This window comes from Diabrotica undecimpunctata, chromosome 6, assembly GCF_040954645.1.
Source record: "Diabrotica undecimpunctata isolate CICGRU chromosome 6, icDiaUnde3, whole genome shotgun sequence".
In the NCBI taxonomy this organism is placed as follows: Eukaryota; Metazoa; Arthropoda; class Insecta; order Coleoptera; family Chrysomelidae; genus Diabrotica; species Diabrotica undecimpunctata.
Genome location: NC_092808.1, coordinates 151,650,781 through 151,671,317, shown reverse-complemented (window position 1 = coordinate 151,671,317; position 20,537 = coordinate 151,650,781). Strand labels below are relative to the sequence as shown.

The following is a 20,537-nucleotide window of genomic DNA, read 5'->3' as shown; positions in this document are numbered from 1 at the left end:
AAAAACAACAAAATATAAATACTATTCTATAGAGAACGAAGCAAGAAAAGAAGGATAATAGGAAACAAAACGATAATTATTATTGTACTACTAAAAGAAGTTTTAAGTCGCAAGTAGACCAGTGATAGCACACGGAGCCGAAGTAATGCGCCTTCCAAAAAAAATGTGAAGAGAAACTAAGAATATTTGAAAGAAAACTTTTAAGAAGAATACACGGCCCAATAAAAACAGAACAAGGAGAATATAGATGACTAATGAAGCATGAAATAAGAAATATAACCGAAGGGAAAGACATAGTAAAATTTAATAAAGCACAAAGACTGAGATGGTTTGAACATATATATAAATTTTGCGAAGAGAAGAAGACGCACTAATTCACAAGATAACTAACTGAAAACCAATAATACACAGACCAAAACGAAGACCACAAATAATAGGGAACGAACTACTAGAAAATATATCTAAGATAAAAATTGCAAACTGGAGAAAAAAAATTCACGACTAAAAGAGTGGAAAAGGGTAGTAGACAAAGCAAAAACACATACTAATCTTTGAGAAATAGCCTATATAATATATGAGGACTAATCTACCAAGGTATCCAATGACAATGGCATCAAAATAATAAATCTAGCAACTTCCCTTAACATGGTCATTGCCAGCACATGCTTCCAGCGAAAAAATATTCATAAGGGAACGCGGAGATATCCAGATGGAGTTACAGAAAAACTTGATTGATCATGTTATTATTGACTCTAGACATCACCCAGACGTAATAAACGTATGCAGCAGACGAGCGTCAAATGCAGACTCGGGTCACTACCTAGTGGAAAGTAGAATAAGTGCTAGAATCTCAAATATTAAAAAATAAAAGGGGTCCAAAATTGAAAAATGTGAAATAAAAACTTAGCAGACAACAAAAAAATACAAAGAATATATAAAAGGAAGGCTAGAAAACAGACAAAAGCAAGAGGATATAAACAGAGAATGGGAAGCGTGGAAAAACATCATACAAGACGCAGCCAAAGAGACCATGGATTTACAACATATCGCAACATAACAGAGAGGGAAAAATAATGCATATCAACGACTACAACAACGACATAGAACACGAAAGGCAGAAGAGGAATATAGAATGCTAAGGTGGGAAGAGAAGAAAATACATCGCAGAAAGAAAAGAGAACACATAGAAAAAGAACACCAAGAAATGGAAGAACTAAATAAACCATCAGAAACCATACAATTCTACCATAGAAAATAATTAAAACCAAGAACAATGATGTGCAGAGACAAAGAAGGAGATAGATATAGTAACTCAACAGAGTGAAATACTACAAATATGGACAGAATTCTTCAAAGAAAAGTTTGAAAAAAACGAAAATCCACTATATGATGGAATTATACTGGATCAAATGGATACCAGAGAAAACCCCCCCCCCCCTTCAGTTACTAAAATGCAAGAAACAGTTCCCAGACTGAAAAACAACAAGTCACCTGGATAAGACAACATTAGCGCATAATTAATAAAGGAAGGCGGAGACTCCTTATTGAATGCGATACACGAACTAATAGTGAACATATGGAATAATAAACAATTGCCACAAGACTGAACCGTGTATGACCGATTGAGATTGTATGCGGAACAAATAATTGGGGGATATCAATGTGGTTTCTGCAGGCAGAAGTCCACAATAGATCAGATCTTCGTCTTGAGGCAAATCTTGGAAAAGACTAGTGAATTTATTATAGATACGCATCATCTTTTCATTGATTTTGAGAGTGCCTATGATAGAATCCATCGGGAATTTGTGATCCATGCACTGAAAGAGTTTAATATTCCAACTCAACTCAATAATATAGTAAAAGAAACACTTAAGGTACAAAGCAAAATTCGAATTCAAAACACACTAACAGATACAATCCATGTGAGAACAGGAGTCTACGACAGGGAGATGCCTTATTGTGCCTTATTAGAGAAAATAATTAGAGAGTCAAAAGTCAACACCAGAGAAACAATAGTAAAAAAAGTGTACAAGGATTGGCATTTGCAGATGATGTTGATATCATAGCTAGAAGCGAAAGAAAGATGATAGAAGCAGTTAATGCGATAGAAATAGCGGCACAAAACAAAGGCCTAAACATTAACGAAATAAAAACAAAACACATGAAAGCCAGCAAATCTACAGAACAAAGAATCGTATGTACCGCGGGTGTAGGGCTTTTCATACCTTTTGTTAGGTTGAATCTGTCTGTGGTTTAAGTTTCATGTCAGGTAATATATTTTTATGTTTGTTTCAACATTTTTTTTTTCTTTAATTTTGAATCTTGTTGGGGAGGGAAATTCCTTTTTTTTCCTCCCGTCTATCCCGCTCTTTCTTTTACAAATATCCAATTACTTGGTAGCTGATAAATTTTCATCTATTGTGTTTTTATTGACTATTAAAATGTGATCTATTGGATTGGGCATTGATTCATCAGGCCAAGTTCATATTCTGTCAATCGGTCATTCACTTTATGTTGTCAGTTTAGTTATAGTAGATACAATAGATAATTTTTAGTATCTATCATCTAAGCCCGCTTTTTTCGGATTGTTATGTGTTTATTATGGTTTATTGTATCAAACGCCTTCCTGTAGTCAATTAAACCTAATTTTGGTTCGTCGTAAATCAGTAAAACTAAGTTTCAAATTTAAATCAAGAGAACAACATAAGTTAGTTGTTAGAACATATAATACTTACATTGTCCAATCTTGTAGCTTTGTAAGGCATAACAGCAGTAAACGACATGTAAGCCTTCAAACCGTTGCCGTCGTTGACACATTCAATAACGGAATCGTCTCCCATTTTAGCGTCGAGTGATAGACCTACACCTGCCCATTTGGGAGTTCCCTTTTCGGTTCCCCGAGATTTCACCTCAAAATCATACTTATCTCCAGTAACCGTAACAGCTGTGGCAACGATGCAGTTTCCGGAATTGATGCAATTGACGGGATGGCCGAAGCAGAGCTTGTCATTTCCACATCCTTTGTAGAAGGGATCGTACTCGAAGGACTGTTCTTTGGATGCGGGTGGAGAGAAATATGGGGGAGTGGTGGTTTCTGTTGGTGGTCGGTTGTTGAATATGGATTGGGAGTTGGGTGAAAGGACTTGGGGATCAGGGCTGGCGAGGAATGCTAGGTTGTGGAAACCAACTGATCCAGCTGCAACAAATTATTTTGTTTATTAGTAAACTTATAGATATGGTTGTAAAACTATTTTCTTGTAAAAGTTTGTTGATATCTACAAGCATTCATGTAAATAAACAACAATTTTAATTGAAATTACGTTATAGTTTACGTTTCGATTTCCACATCGTAAGTCATTCTTAAAATAGAAATTATGTGTCAAATATACAATCATTTTAATTAGTAATTACTATTTAAATGAGAATAATCTACAATTAAAAGTTAAAGTACGTTTATTTACGTTTCAATTTACTAATGTTTGTATTTTGAGAACGATCTCCGAAGTGGAAATTAAAACGTCAATAAACTTACTTTAACCTTTAATTGTGGCTTATTCCCATTTAAATACTAATTACTTTAAAATTCCACAAGAAAATAGCTTTAGAACAACATGTTAATTAGGTTTGTGATTTATTTTTATCAACAAAGTATATAAATTTGTAGAAGTGTGGCATTATAGATTTAACGTCATATTTTAAAAGTTGTAGTTTATATATATATATATATATATATATATATATATATATATATATATATATATATATATATATATATATATGCAAATAAATTTCAGGAGGGAACACTTAAAGTGAAGATCGTAATTAAAAGAAGAGATACATTATGTAAATTAAAAAAAATTAAACCTTACTTTTAAGATCGCTTCCAGCAGCAACTAATACATGGAAAGAATTCTTTCTGAGGTCGAAAATGTTTCCTTTTACATTGGTAACGGTGTCGCGTCGAACTTTACAATAAAATTCTTCTCCATTAACGCTTGCGTTGAGAAGATTGATTCCCAGTTGGGGCTGCAAAAGAAAATTGTAATTATTCGCACTGAGCATGTATGAACTAATAAAAGAGACACATTAACTTTTTTTATGTAAAAGATTTTATTAATTGTTACAGTATAAAGTAGTATAAAGACATAAAGCACATCAAAACAGGAAAACTGGAATATTTAGGCCACATTACCAGAGATGCGAAATATGAGATATTAAGGCTCATAATGCAAGGTAAAATCAAGGGTAAAAGATCAATAGGAAGACGAAGAATTTCCTGGTTAAGAAACCTAAGAGAGTGGTATAGTTGCAGCTCAGTAGATCTTTTTAGAGCAGGCGCCAATAAGGTACGGATAGCTGTGATGATAGCCAACCTCCGATAGGAGAAGGAACTACAAGAAGAAGAAAGTAGTATAAATCAATTAAGAGGATGACCAAACACGTTAAGAAAATATACAACATACGTAGAATAGGTTAAAATAACAGGTAACTTAAAGGAAGATGATACAAATTATCCACCAATACGAACCACCAACGATTCTTGAAGTTAAAGATGCAATTAAAAAACTAGCCGGAAACAAATCACCCGGAATAGATAATCTTCCAGCTGAACTATATAAAAAAGGTGGCCATGATACCATTATGGCATTACAGCAGCTTATAAAAGAAATATGGACACGGAAATCCCTCCCCAACAATTGGAATATTAGAATACTTTGCACCATACACATAAAAGGAGATATCTTTAAATGCTTTAACGACAGAGCAATTACGCTTCGAAATGCAGTGTATAAAATGTTTTCCACAGTACTATGTCACCGTATGGCACCATATGCAGAACGGGTAATAGGAAAATACCAGGCTGGTTTCAGAGGTGGTAAATCGACAATTCATCAGATTGCAACCCTGAAAGAAATTTTGGACAAAACACTTGAATATGGCATTGATACTTATCGCATATTTATAGACTACAAAGCAGCCTACGACTCTCAGAGGACCTGTGAATAAATGAGAAATGTTCAAAGCAATGAAAGGGCTAGGAATACCAAATCAGTTAGTAAATTTAAGAAAACTAACTCTTAAAAAAGTTTAATGTAGAGTACGAATTGAAGGGGAGCTGTTTGAACCTTTAAAAACAAATAAAGGCCTGCGCGAGGAAGACCCTCTCTCCTGTATACTGTTAAATCTGGCTCTGGAAAAAGTAATACGTATGTGACAAATCACAACCACTGGTTCGGTATATAATAAATCAGTGCAAATCCTGGCCTATGCTGATGATATCAATATTGTTGGCAGATCGGAAACGCCGTACAAGACGCGTATGTAGCATTAAAAAAATCAGCCAAAAAAATGGGTTTAATAATAAACAGTATCAAGCTTGAGGAAGAAATAAAAACGATCGAAAGCTTGGTACAGACAGAAATTGAAGTAACATGGACTGCTCTAAAAACAAAAATAACAAAGATACAAGAAGAAGACATCGGGTTCATAAAACACAACAAAAAACAAGAATGGATAACGCAAGAGATCATGGACCTCATGGACGTAAGACGAAAACATAAAACAAGCCCAATAGAATACAAGCGAATCAACAAAATCATTAGAAAAAAGTGCAGGGAGGCGAAAGAAAACTGGATGTCAACAAAATGCCTAGAAATCAAACAACTTCAGGAAAAATACGACACCTTTAATATTCATAAAAGCAACAATATTAAAAAATGATAATAACGAAATAATTATGGGTACAGAAGACAAACTAGACAGATGGAAAGAATACATACAAACTCTTTTTGACGACAATAGACCTTGTTGTCCACCATCCACAGATAATCGAATAAATGAAAAAGGCCCAGAAATAACCAAAGAAGAAGTGATTCATGCAGTAAAATCTCAGAAAGATGGAAAAGCCACCGGTCCAGACAATATCAATGTCGAAATACTTAAACTAATTGCAGATAACGAAAGTAAAAGCCTAGATTTAATAACAGCACTATTCAATAAGATATATGACACAGGTAAAATACCAACAGACTGGCTAAAATCAACATTCGTAGCATTACCAAAAAAATCGAATTCCTCACAATGCGATGATTATCGAATATTAAGCTTGATGTCTCATGTCCTTAAAACTTTTCTCAGAATTATCCATACACGAATTTACAAGAAGTGCGAGTTCCAGATGAGTGACACTCAATTCGGATTTCGAAACGGATTGGGAACACGAGAGGCTCTTTTTGCTTTAAATGTGTTAACGCAACGATGCAAAGACATGAATGTGAATGTATATGCATGTTTTATTGACTATCGAAAAGCATTTGACTGCGTTAACCATCAAAAGATGATCGAAATTCTGAGAACAACTGGAGTTGACGAACAAGACTTGCGAATTATCTCAGAACTATACTGGCATCAAACGGCAACAATTGAAATAGAGCACACAACATCCGAAGACATACAAATCCGACGAGGAGTGAGACAGGGTTGCGTCTTATCACCGCTACTCTTTAATTTGTATTCGGAGTCTATATTCAGAGAAGCATTAGACGAGGTCCAAGGCGGAATTAAGATTAACGGAATCAGCATAGACAACATCAGATATGCTGATGATACCGTCTTAATAGCAAGCAACGCACAAGAACTACAAAATATAATAAATGCGGTAGTTCACCACAGCGAAATGTTCGGTTTACATCTAAACGTTTCCAAAACTAAAACTTTAGTATTTTCAAAGACACCAATAAACGTACAGGTGTATGCCAAGGGTCAAATAATAGAACAGGTAAATTCCATAAAATATTTGGGAACAAATATAAATAGTCAGTGTAATCCAAAAAAAGAAATCCTGTCAAGAATCGAACAAGCAAGGAAAACATTCATGAGGATTAAAACATTTTTTACAAGATCAGACCTTAGTCTACAGCTTAGAATCCGAATGATCAGATGTTACGTTTTTTCTGTCTTACTGTATGGCTGTGAAAGTTGGACAATGGACTCTGAAGTAGAAAAAAGAATAAATGCCTTTGAGATGTATATATACAGACGAATGTTGAGGATTCCATGGGTACAAAGAGTTACTAATGTTGAGGTACTTCGTCGCATGTGTAAACAAAAAGAATTACTAAGAATAATCAAAGAGAGGAAAATGCAATACTTGGGTCATATGCTGAGAGGCGAAAGATATGAATTACTTCAAGTTATACTGGAAGGAAAAGTACAGGGCAAAAGATCAGTAGGAAGACGCCAGAACTCGTGGCTGAAAGACCTGAGGAGATGGTTCGACCGCTCATCCGCAGAGATCTTTCGCGCAGCAGTTTCCAAAACTACAATTGCCATTTGGATCGCCAACCTTCGAAAGGAGACGGCGCAATGAGAAGAAGAAGAATAATAAACATCAACAAAACGTAGTATATGAAAGTAATCACGCAATCACAAATCCAAAGACCACTCGTTATAGAAAACAACGTCTTCGAAGCAATGAACGAATTTGTATACCTGAGAGCGCTCCTTAACACTGAAAATAATAATACTACCGCAGAGATAAACGCAGAATTGGCATGGCCAATAGATGCTATTTTGGGCTCAATATTCTCCTTAAATCCACAATTATATCGAGAAATACAAAAATAAAACTCTACAAAACAATAATACGCCCAGTCCTAACATATGGTTCAGACACCTGGAGTCTAACAAAAAGTAATGAAAACATGTTAGAGTGTTTCGAAAGAAAAGTACTACGGCGAATCTATGGAGCAGTGAATGACAATGGAGTGTGGAGTAGGTGATACAACTTCCTAGCTCCTGAAGCTAGGATCCACGCAGGGTTGTAAAGCCAAAATGATAATATTGATGATAAAAATAGCAGTATAAAAATAACGGCATGAAGAAATATAAAGACAAATCCATTACAAGAAATAGGAAATAGTGAAAATACACCGAAAAATGAGAAAATTAAAACTAAATGCTTGGAGGCACCTATCATGCAGCCTTTCGATCCTACTACGATCATCATGACATACCATACAGCGTGACGACTGCATGATAGCGGAATAGACTCTGTCTTTGTAAAACCCGAGGAAAATCCAAATGAAATCCGAAATATAATGAACGAATTCAAGTTATTGCCATTATAAAAATGATAATATGTATGTTAAATGGATATTAAAAGCTAATGATATTCTCAGATCTTTGAAAAACATTGTCGTTCATGTTAATAACTTAGGATGTAATGTCTATTATGTATGATCATTTTATCCATATTCTGACCTATCGCTTGTTGCAATGATGTATTAATGTATGATATATGATTACGGTTAAGGAGCACATGCTTTACAACACGCTAGCTTTAAACAATTTGAAAACATCTGAATACATTAGGGAATTTAGCAAATATTTAGCAAAATAAAAATAAGAAAAGATTCTTAAATTAAATAGAAATACCAGTGAATATTATAAAAAATTCGAATCAAAAACCTTAGAAAACAAGAAGAGTATATTTTTTATGTATCATATACTTAAATAGGCAAGTATCTATCTGATAAGCATCGAACATTGATTAATGATTTACAGTCTGTTTCATATAAGATTAGAATCACATATATGATTGCTATCGCTGATAAAGGGGCGAGACTCTTATGAAAGAAAACATTTTTAATCACGGATAATGTATGTGTACAAAATAAGAATTATTATGTGCGTATTATTAAATAATATCTTTAATAATATCAGGAAAAAATGTTATACAATAAATTATTCGACTGTGAGAAAAACGCACGAACCACAAAAAACACATTAAGTCGATGTAGAACTGACCCTTACTGTTGTCTGTGATCAAAACTGTGGCTTGCGATTATAACAGAAAATTTGACAAGATGGAGAAGTGCACTGAAAAATAGAGCAATCAGAAATTGCTGAGAAAAAACGCCAACAGACACCAAAACACCAAAATTGACTCGGTAATACCCTTGCTGTTTCCAGTTGCTCTAAATATTGTCAAGTGCTGCACTCTTAAATGGAAAGATAAAAGACTCATAGATAAGTTTGAGATGTCCTTTTTGAGGCGAATGTTTAGAATGTCATGAGTGGCTCCAAGAACAAATAATTTAATACTAAGACAAGTTAACACCAAGAAATACTAGGAATCCATTTCTTTAAGCCTAATAATAAAAACGCAGGTAAGGTAAGACTAAAAATCAATGGGATTTAAGACTAAATATCAATAACAAAAAATACTTACATTATCCAATCTTGTAGCTCTAAAAGGAGCCCGTCCTGTCCAAGACATATAAGCATTGACCCTTCCATCTTCCTTGACGCACTCCACAACGGAGTCGTCTCCCATTTTATCATCATCCGACAATCCCACTCCCATCCACACCGGGTTCCCATTGGCTTTCATCTCAAAGTCAAAAGCATCTCCAACGGAAGTTATTGCAACAGCCACCTTGCAGTTTTGGCTACTTACACAATCGATGGGGGCTCCGTAACAATATTTGGTCACACCACAACCGCTGTAGAATGAATCGGCAGGAACAGATCTTTTACGGATCTGGACTGGTTGGGATTGGATGCCCACCCAGAAGGTACTATAATCTTGAGCTATTGTTGAACTAGAAAAAATAATACAATTATAAAAATCTTACTAGGTTGTAAAATCTAAATTTCTATGTTTTAATTAATTTTTTATTATTTTTTGTCTTCGGTTTCACTTATTATTTATTTTTTATTTAAAAAAATCACTAAAGAAACGTTTCCAATGGTTGGCTGTACACAATAATTAAAAAACTGAAAAGCAAGTATAAAAACTTTTTTATTGTAAATTTTTTATCAAAAAAAAATTATATTAAAAGGAAATACAAAACGTTTTCGGTCTTATCAGGTCTTGGTCTTGGACTCCTGGTACATTTGCAACCATATTTTTTTATATATTTTGTTTTTGGTGGAGAAATACTAAAGTGAGAAAGAGTCAAAACTTGAACGAAATTTATAAATAAAAAATGAATAAAAGAACCATACTTTGAAGAAAACGTGAGCCGTCGCATTGGTCCCGGCTACGTAAATGGTTGTAAGTCATGTTAAGGGCATTTGCGCGACCTGAAAACCCTACCTACTTCCTCTTCTTTACGTGTCATCTCCGCGATAGAGTTTGGCAATCATCATGGCTATTCTGATGTTAGATGCTGCCGCTCTGAATAGTTCGATTGATGTGCATCCGTACCATTCCCTCAAGTTACGCAACCATGAGATTCTTCTCCTTCCTACACTTTCCTTGACCTGTATTTTCTCTTGTATAAGTAATTAAAGTATGTTGTATTTTTTATTACACATAACATGCCCCAGGTATTGCAGCTTTCGTGTCTTGATGGTTTCCAATATTTCCATTCTTTTGTTGACTCTTCTCATGACTTCTTTGTTTGTTACATGCTCGGTCCGTGTTACGGAACAAATTGTTCCGGTAGATTCTTTTGTGGATGACTTTTAGAAACAGCTTCAGCAGCTGACTCATTACGCTTATGGTTCTATAGTCTTCACAAATTTTTGTTCCTGGTTTTTTGGGCAATGGTACGAACTCCGATTTGAGCCATTCTACTGGTATTTTTCCGGCCTTATATATTTCATTAAATATTTCAGTTATTATTTTTATTTGTTCTGCGTCTAATAGCTTCAGCAGTCATGCAGGAATTTCATCAAGTCCCGGTGCCTTTCCATCCTTCATTTGTCTGACTGTACTGTTCTACATCTGTGTACATCCTCTTGTACTGTTCTAAAGTCATGAAAAAGTTTCTCTAAGTATTCTTCCCATACTTTCTTTTTATCTTCTTTGGTTATGGCAAGATTGCCTTCATCATCTGTTGTTTTTCTTCTGTTGCGTTTTCGGAACTTTCCAGCTACTTTTTTCACTTTTCGATGAACATTGGAAGTTATCATATCGACTCTGATAGTCCTCTATTTCTTGACATTGTTCTGTTTTTTGTTTCTCTTTGGCTTCTCTTATTTTTCTTCTGACGATGGTATGAATTCTCTTATATTCTTGAACATTTTCTTTGTTTTTTTTCTCTGATCCATAAGTTCAAGTATTTCATCAGTCATCCACGATTTCCGTTTCTCTGTATCTTTCTTCAGGTATTGTTCTTTTATTTCTCTCACTGTTTCTTGTATGATGGTCAGATCTTCCTCTATATTTCCTCCATTTCTGCATTTTAACACCTTTACCAAAGCTGCTCAGGCAAATCCTATGCGACGTGGGAGCTCACATATCTGGTTATTTCTGCCCAACAGAATTTCATGTCCTAAGTACTTATATGATGACATCAACAGCAATATTTCGATTTAGCACCGGATTAGTCATTATTTGCGTCTTGTTCATATTAATCTTAAGTTCAAACTCCAAGAAAGCGTAATACAATTTTTCAAAAATTATTGCAACATCCATACTATCGGCTATAAAAACGATGTCATCTACAAATCTGAAATGACTGAGATTCTCTCCATTTATGTTGATACCATGCTCGTTTACATGTGCCTTCTCACAAGTATGTTCTAAAAGCGTCATGAATAGCTTTGGAGAGACTGTATCTCCTTGGCGTACTTCTCGCTGTATACAGAATTTATTTGTTTCTTGTTCAGATAGTCTTACGCTAGCTGTGGTATTTTGGTAGATGTATTTGATTATGTTAGTGTAGCGATAGTCTGCTCGGCATTCTGTCAATGCCCTTAACATTTTCTGATAGCTTATGGTATCGAATGCTTTCTTGTAGTCGACAAATATCAGTGCTAATAGTTTGTTGTATTCTACAGACTTCTCTATCAGGTTCTTTATCACTAGTAAATGGTCTTTAGTGCTGTATCCCGATCTAAATCCAGCTTGTTCTTTAGGGTGATAGAAGTCTAATTCAGTGTCCAGTCTTTTTTTGATAATTTTTGTGAAAAGTTTATATATGCGTGAAAGCAAACTGATAGGATGGTAGTTTTTAGATCTGTTATATCTTCTTGTTTGTAATAAAATAATGACTGCATTATTCCATTGAGAAGCGAGTTTTTCCTTGGTAGATGCATTCGGTGAAAAGCGTGGCCAAAGCCTGGATAATTTTATTTCCACCTAGTTTGATCGTCCGGTAGGTCGTCGATAGGTCCACCTGAACTTTACTTTAGTGGAAAGCAACTATTTTATGCCTAATGTATAAGAAGGGCGATATTAAAGAATGTGGAAATTATATAGGAATAACTTTGCAGGACACGGTATACAAAATGTTGGCGCTAGTTATAAGAAATAGACCAAACCATCAAGCAAAAAGATGCATAGGGGAGTGTCATACAGGTTTTACACCAGGTGGTCGATAACAGATCAAATCTTTATAATTCAGCAAACATTGAATAAGCTCTTTATCGATTTTAAGTACGCTTGTGACACCACGTCAAAGTCATTAGATTAAAGCTTATAGGTTTATTGGAATGTTTTTGATCCCCAAGAAAAATTATACAGCTAACTCAATGCTTATTAAATGAAACACGGGCATATCTAAAAAGTTTTGCTATACACAAAGTGGGACATGGAGATAAAACTATCCACCATATTCTTCAATCTTATCTTGAAAAAAGAGAAAATGAAATTCACACAAAAAGGCTCAATTTACCACCAAATCAATGTGTTGCATACGTGAACGATTTAGTTCTAATAACGCAAAAAATGCAGAATTGCGAAAAGAAATTTTTAAAACCTAAAATCTTAAGAATATATAAAAAAAATAGTGAAAAAGGTCAAAGAATATGAAAAAAAAAACAAACAAAAAATGGAAATAAGAGGTAATGAAAGCATATTGGCCTTTTATGATAAATGTAGTACATATTTGATATTGTTGATGATTTTAGCTCTTTCTAGCCAGATTATTAAAGTGAAAAAAAAATATCGAGAAAAGAAAAAATACGAATATATTATACCACAGAAAAATAGAGAATAGCGCCTAAGATCTTTAATCTAATAAATACTTTTAAATGTTTTATCTTTGCATATTTTTTCATTTCATTAAGAAAGGTTAATAAAGCAATATGTCAAAATATCACCTTCAAATATTCTCTTACTCTATGCAAACATTAAAAATGGACAATCTTAAGCCAACATACAAATCTTGAAAGTTGTAACTAAAGCGACTAGAAAAATAAGAACTTTTACAAAATTTTGAAAATTTATTTTTGCCCTACAGAAAAAAGTATTGACTTTTTCCTAAAACTAACTTATCAGAAACAAAAAGGTGTTTTGCCATGGGTAGAAAATATCACTTAGTTATAAATTACTTTAGCTAACTGATAAAGATTACAGATTACATATCTACAATTTAACTATTTAAAAATGTTGCTATTAATCTTCCCGCAGATCAATGAACCAGACGGTCATTTACCACACTCAATTACTCCGCTAAAGTAGCAGAAAAATCACAATACGTGGAAAGATAAAAATCCGATACGCTTTACCATTACGAAAATCTTAATCGCAGAAAATAAATTACATTTTATTTCTAACGGCTCAATAGGAAATGCTTTAATTAACTTGTAGTTAAAATGTACCAGGAAATTAAAGAGTTTAAGCAGGTAATTTTACACAAAAAAAAAGATATAATAGTAGAATGTTGTGTAAAATATAATTTGGGAAGTTTATAGATTACAACTTTAATACTTGTCTGGGGTCATTGGTCATACAGTCAGTCACATATGTCAAATTATGAACTTGTACTGAAAAGATTACATTCGTCCTCCAATATCTACTCCAATTTAGCCATTTTTAGGTAGGGAAGTTCATGCACTGACGCTATATTTGTAATGAGGCAAGTGTATGAGAAATCATTAGAATACAACAAACCGGCATATATATGTTTCCTGGACCTTAAGAAGGCATTTGATTGGGTCAAATTAAAGGACGTTATCCACTTGTTTTACAATAGAAAGATATGAAACTATGGAAACTATACTTACTTAAAAATGATAGGTCCCTCATATCCCACAGGCGGCACCCAAATGAGATCTAAATGGTCTTTCGGAGTCGGATTGTTGTGCGTAGCGGTATCTCCAGCGTGTCTACAGTCGAGAGCATGTGCTGGTGTACCTCCTGACAATTGGAATGTCCCCACTATTTCTCCGTTCGGCGTTCGGCCTTGTATTAAGAATCCCTGGAATTTAAGACCTAGCGTCGAGCCTACGGTGAGTTGAACCACGTCGTTTTGCAGTCGAGATACGATGGAATACTGTGGCGGTCCTTTTTGAGCTGCCAGTCCACCTCCGTGGAAGGGTGTAAGGGAGTTACATGCTGAGGACGGTGCTCCGTCGGGAAATGCTTGCGTTGAGCAGATGAGGAATAGTAGGAACGGCAGTTTCATTGTAAATTTCTGAAAAAAAAGATATATATTAAATATTTTACTACAACTGTTAAGGTAAAAGGTTACATTAACATGCGTTTTTTAGGTTTTTATAATAAAACCGAGAGGATGGTCCTTGTTTGTACTTTTTTCTCACATTTTTTATAACGCAGGTGAGATCCAAAAGGACAGATTAAAATGCAGCTGCATAACAACGCATAAAAAAACGAAAAATCAAGAAACTGTGTCTAATTAGTCATCAGTCCCATATGCTTACGATCTTTTTACGAATAATACATAGCTGAATCAGAGTCAAATGCGAACAAGATTTACTAGACATATTCACATAATTGCTTTTGGAATATAGAAAACACTATTTAGTATAACCCCTTTCTACAGACATGGTATTAAGAAAGAAATTCGAGTATAAAGAACATATTATATTATTATTGGAAGCAAAAGGCACAGCTACGAGTACGATACTCTTTAACAGACGATGTTGACATACAGTCATCTCTGCTAATATTTAAATCAAGTATATAAGAAGCAGTAAAAGAATTTTAACCCAAGATTCTGGCAGATTTTAGATTTAAGATAAATAGAATAATTATATATGCATCGGTGGTATGGTGGAGAAAGACATAGCAAAAAAGTGCCATCTTCAAACTCAGCACGGTTTTTGCAAAGGGAGATGGCGAACTCGGAGGAATTATGGTCTTAGCCGGTATAGAATAGAATATAATAGAATACTCTTTATTAATTAAATGAGATCACATTGTGATATAGGACAAGTCATATTCTTCTTCTTCTTGATGTGCCTATCCGTTACGAATGTTGGCGATCATCATGGCAATCTTTATCTTATCTGCAGCAGCGCAGAGTCATATAGTTACATAACAAATCATATAGTTACATAAAACATAATCAACAAAATATAGATTAATATAAAAAAAAATATGCAATATAGAGCGTCTCTGAACCCCGTCGGTCCTCATTCCCTGTAGTCTTTTATTAAGTCAAAATAATCATTTAGGTTGTAAACGCATAATTGGGATCAAGCATGATTTTAATTTATTTTTGAATTTTTGAATATTATTTTCATTTCTCATATTAAGTGGCAAACAATTGTGAAATTTAGATCCTGCAAAATCAGGACTAGTTTCAAAAAGAGTTGTGGAGTGTTTACATACTCTTATCAACCTCCCGTGTCTTGTCGGGTAATTATGAAAGACAGAGTTAAGGGTAAAATTTTGAAATTTAGTTTTGACGTGAATAATACACTTATAAATATTAAAGCATGGAAAGTCAACAGTCTGTGTTCAATAAAATATTCACGACATGATTGTCTATTATCAATATTGAATATCAATCTAAGAATTCTCTTTTGAGTTATAAAAACTCTAGAAGAGTTCCTAGAATTTCCCCACAAGACAACATTATAGGCCATATATGAATAAACCAATTCATAGTACATACTTATCAATTGATTGGTATTAAATGGAGTTTTTAACTGAAGGATCGCATAATAACCCTTATTCATTGTTTTGCAGACTTTAGTAACATTTTCATCCCATGTCATATTGCTTATTACCTTGCGTGATATAATTTCGTCTCAACTCTTAAATTAAATGGATTTCATAGATTTTGTCCCAACTTTTGTAAGTAAAATGGACATGATGACATAAGGAAAAGGGGGTACTTATAAAAGAACTCATAGGTGATCGATTTCCCGTAGTCTCAAAAAAAACATTAAGGGAACTCTCTGTTTATGCTCCAAATAAATCTCAGTAACAACAATACGATCCTGCAGGCGAACCTTCACCACAGTAAAGAAACTTTGTCAGGATACAAGAGCATACAGTAGCCTTGATACAAGAGCCTTGAGATACAGGATCAAATTAAAGGTTTATTGAGTGTTGGTGGAAAACTGATATATAGCCGATTTATCAGGGAAGAAATAACACAACCTCAACTAATATTTTATAAATATCGAAAAACCACACAGACATAATTTGAGATTAACATTAAAATACTTCCTACGTCAGTTGCGGATTTACTGTTACACAAAAAACGCATTTTGATAATCGATTTACGCTTTTTTAATTCGAGATATACGATACTCAGAATAATAGCAAACGGGAAACACACAATAGTGGTCAGATAAAATACGGCGACAAACTGTATGAATTATATAATTTTGCGAAAAGACCAGTTGGAAAAATATATTTGTAATTAATAATTAACATAAAAGAGAAGTTGTAATCTAAAATAACTTTTTAACCATAAATTGGTTTATCTATGAATTATGAATTCAAATTAAAACTGTCGTTAACAATTGGAAACATGGCTTTGTTTTCTCCAAAACTTCTTTGGCTTTCTATTTTGGTTCATATTTTTGGCCAATGCTTAAATTTTCTTGAGTAATAGGTCACTGTTTATTCATCTCATATGGCCGTAGTAGGAAGTTGCTTTGTTATGTAAATCATCTAATGCGGCGAGTTAGATCAATTGAATTTCTCAACTACATGTTTTCTTACTCTATTTCTATTTTAAACGTTTTATCGCCTCCTACAATATCTTCGATCCATTCCATATATTTTATTTTTCTTTTGTTCATATACAATTCTATTCCTTTTTCTGCTCTATTCATATTTGGAATATCATAAGTAGTTCTTTTCTTTGTACCGATATTATATTGTCTTACAGATTTTTATAAAAAAAGCAATAAAAAGTTATTTACATAAGTCTTCTTGAACCATGTGCAAAACGTAGATAATTGCTGAGTTTTTCTCTAGTAATTAACAAAAGTTCCGTCGCTTAGACGAGTTGAAAATCACAAATTTGAAGTTGAAAACTCCCGGGTGAATGACCTGCAATTTTGAAGTGAATCCTACGACTTCGAACACATTTTTTATTTCAATTATTTTAAATATTATTTATATATAAACATTAGTTATTGTTATGAAGAGTAAGTATAGTCTGTATATTCTAGAATGAAATAAATCAAATGTACAAGTAGCCAATAAAATTACAACTAAATCACAAACATTTACATAAACTATAGTGTATTTTTATGTATGAGAGAGTAATAAAACAATAAATTATGTATGCAAATCCCTAAACTGTTGATACGGGTGACTCAATGAAAAACAGATATTTGTCAACAAGTTTACAGAAGTATATAGGAAAACAATTTTAAATTGAGTATGACCACCAGGTATAAAGGTTGGAGCAGAATAGAATACAATAGTTGTGAGGATTACTAATCCCTAAATAAGGTTGCCAGTGTCGGAGTGATGGAGGTTAACAGGTACTAATGAATTTGCAAGAAATGTAAGATGTTTATTTTATTGGTTATATATAACCAATAAAAGTTTAATAAGTCTACCTATTTGCAAAATAAAGTTTAATTCTTTAGATAAAATAAAACGTTTTATTTTATCTGAAATGAGTGCATTCCACGAAGTAAGGGTTTCAACAATCAAACATTTAATTCTTTAATTCCAGGAATCTACGAGAGTAATTGACTAGATAATTACCTTCTAAACTTATTCCACAGAAAATGTGATAGTGGGTTTTTTCATTTTGTAGGAAGGTCCAAGTGACGTATTCAAAATTCTTAACAGTTCACTAAAAGTAGGTACTTCAGTTGCAAGGTGCAGTTTATTGTGTATACTAGTGTTATGGAAAATTTGGAAGTGCCGTGTAAACGCCGAAAAATTGGTCCTCTAACAGTTAATGAAAAAACATTAATATTTAATTGTTTTAAATCATTTACAGACAAACGTTTATGTGAAAGTGTTGATGAGACCGTTGAGTTAGTTAGCAGTACACTTGGTGTTGGGAAATCTACGATTTACAGAGTTATTAAAGAAGAGAAATGTGGTAGTTTTCAAATGCCACGTAATGCTCCAGGGAAACCAAAATTTCAAATAGAATATCATTTTAAAGAAGGACTTCGACGGAAAGTGCATGAATTCTTCTTTAGACAAGAATTTCCAACATTGGATAAAGTTCTTGTCTCAGTTCGAGATGATAAGGATTACCCAGAAATGAGTCGAAGTACGTTATGGAAACTTTTAAAAGAAATAGGCTTCCGCTGGAAAAAGAATTCCAGAAAGTCTATTTTATTAGAAAGAAGCGATATTGTCATATGGAGAAGACATTTTCTAAGAACCATAAAGGAAATGAGAAACCAAAAAAGAAAAATATTTTATCTTGATGAAACATGGATCAACGAGGGTCATACACCAAATAAATTTTGGCAGGATGAAACTGTTACAAGTCAAAGGCACGCTTTTGTAAATAACTTATCTACTGGTTTAAACCCACCATCAGGAAAGGGACGCAGGCTGATAATAGTACACATTGGCAGTTCAGACGGTTTTGTTGAAGGTGGTTTATTAACTTTTGAATCAACTCGTACCGGGACTACCATGAAGACATGAACGCTGATGTCTTTCAAGAATGGTTCGAACAAATGATAGATCTTCTTCCTAAGAACTGTGTAATAGTAATGGATAATGCAAGTTATCACTCCAGACTTATAGAAGGACTGCCCACAACCAAGTGGTTAAAAAAAGACTTGCAGAATTGGCTGAGTTCAAAAAATATTACGTACCATCCCGGATCTATAAGAAATGAACTTTATTCGTTGTGTGCCCTTTATAAAGAAAAATTTAAAAAATACGAAATTGATGAAATTGCCAAAAATCGTGGAATGACAGTACTTAGATCCCCACCATATCATTGTGAATTAAACCCGATTAAACTGGTATGGGCACAGATAAAGAGTGAAGTTTCAAGAAAAAATACCACTTTTAAAATTCATGATGTTAAACAGTTGTTTTTGGAGGCCGTAAATAATGTAAAACCTGAAAACTGGGAAAAGGCAGTAAATCACACTATTAAAGAAGAGGAAAAAATGTGGAAGCTGGACAATATTACTGATAAAATGATCGAGCCAGTTATTATAAATCTTGGTTCTGAAAGTTCATCTTCTGAATCTGATTTGGATTTGTAACAAGTAGCTGTAAGTTTTATATTAATATTTTTATTCATCTATTTAACATACCTTAGACGGTTTTAAAAACTCTTTTTCTCTTTTGTAATTTTTAAAAATTAAAAAAAATGTGAATTTTTTAAAACCCTTTTTAATGTAGGCCAGTCAGTTCTAATATAGTGTGTGATAAAAGAGGTCACTTTTGTTTACATACACATAACACTTTATAACACTGAAATAATTCATTTATTTTTTACAATTATTCAAAGTAATTTTTCAATTAATCTTGAGCACGCCCATGGAGTGGTCGGAGCTACCAGTTAAAATTATGCTAATTACTCTCTCGTTCATAAAAATAAACGATAGACATTGTTGTTATCTTTGTTATAACCTTTTTTTTTTCTACAACCTTTCGCTTTGGGCATAACTTTCTTCAGATTCAATAATAGAAACAATCTTTCCTACTGCCCTATTTAGTACGAATTTGTCCAATGTGGCACTATTCACCTTAAGTTGTACTTATTTTGATTTATAGACAATTACTCTCTTAAAATTGTTATGAAAATAACGAAAAATTATTTGAAATTGAAGCAACGAGAAGTTAGGAGATTTTTTTACGATGGTAAATTAGGTGAACTGCTAAAAGCTAAATAGTTCATTGCATTTCGTTTCAGTTTAAGCTACCACAAGTGCTCCTAATGGAAGTGAATGCTTCGAAACACGTGTTCATCAACGGTGGAACTTGAATTAAAAAGAAATGCAATTGTTCAAATGAAATTTTCATTTTATTTGAAATTATTTCGAAAAAAAAACTATTCTAATTTTTAAAGTCAGTGAGTATTATCAATATCCAATTCTGAATATAGTGTTATTTCAATCCCCTTCAATTTTCTTTATTCTGTGCAAATTATAATCAGTACAGCACTCTTTTATTGTGAATCTACAATTTAGTAGTAATAAATCTAGACTTTCACAAGGATATTTATCGCTCTGACACTGAAAAGCGATTTTTGAATAGATTATTGCTTTTCACATTCTGTTCGGCACGAAATCTGATTATTTCTTACGAGAAACGCAACAAATTGACATTTCTTGCGCTCGCGACAAAGTTTATAGCACAAGGTTTTTGACGAAATAAGAACATTGCATATATTTTTCATATTATTAATAAAAGTTGGTATAAACACTGTTAT

General features: G+C 33.4%; 1 protein-coding gene across 3 annotated transcripts in view; it reads right to left on the bottom strand.

Moving 5' to 3' along the window:
• Positions 1-20,537, bottom strand: part of LOC140444123 (putative ferric-chelate reductase 1 homolog) — a 109,532-nt gene that overhangs the window by 12,241 nt on the left and 76,754 nt on the right. For all 3 annotated transcript variants that reach the window (XM_072535796.1, XM_072535795.1, XM_072535794.1), the window contains 4 exons: positions 13,963-14,372; positions 9,233-9,605; positions 3,870-4,026; positions 2,736-3,196 (listed from right to left, as the gene is read on the bottom strand). In XM_072535796.1, coding sequence (XP_072391897.1) covers positions 2,736-3,196; positions 3,870-4,026; positions 9,233-9,605; positions 13,963-14,363 — 1,392 coding nt within the window. In that variant the 5' untranslated portion in view covers positions 14,364-14,372. The remainder of the gene's footprint in view (positions 1-2,735; positions 3,197-3,869; positions 4,027-9,232; positions 9,606-13,962; positions 14,373-20,537) is intronic.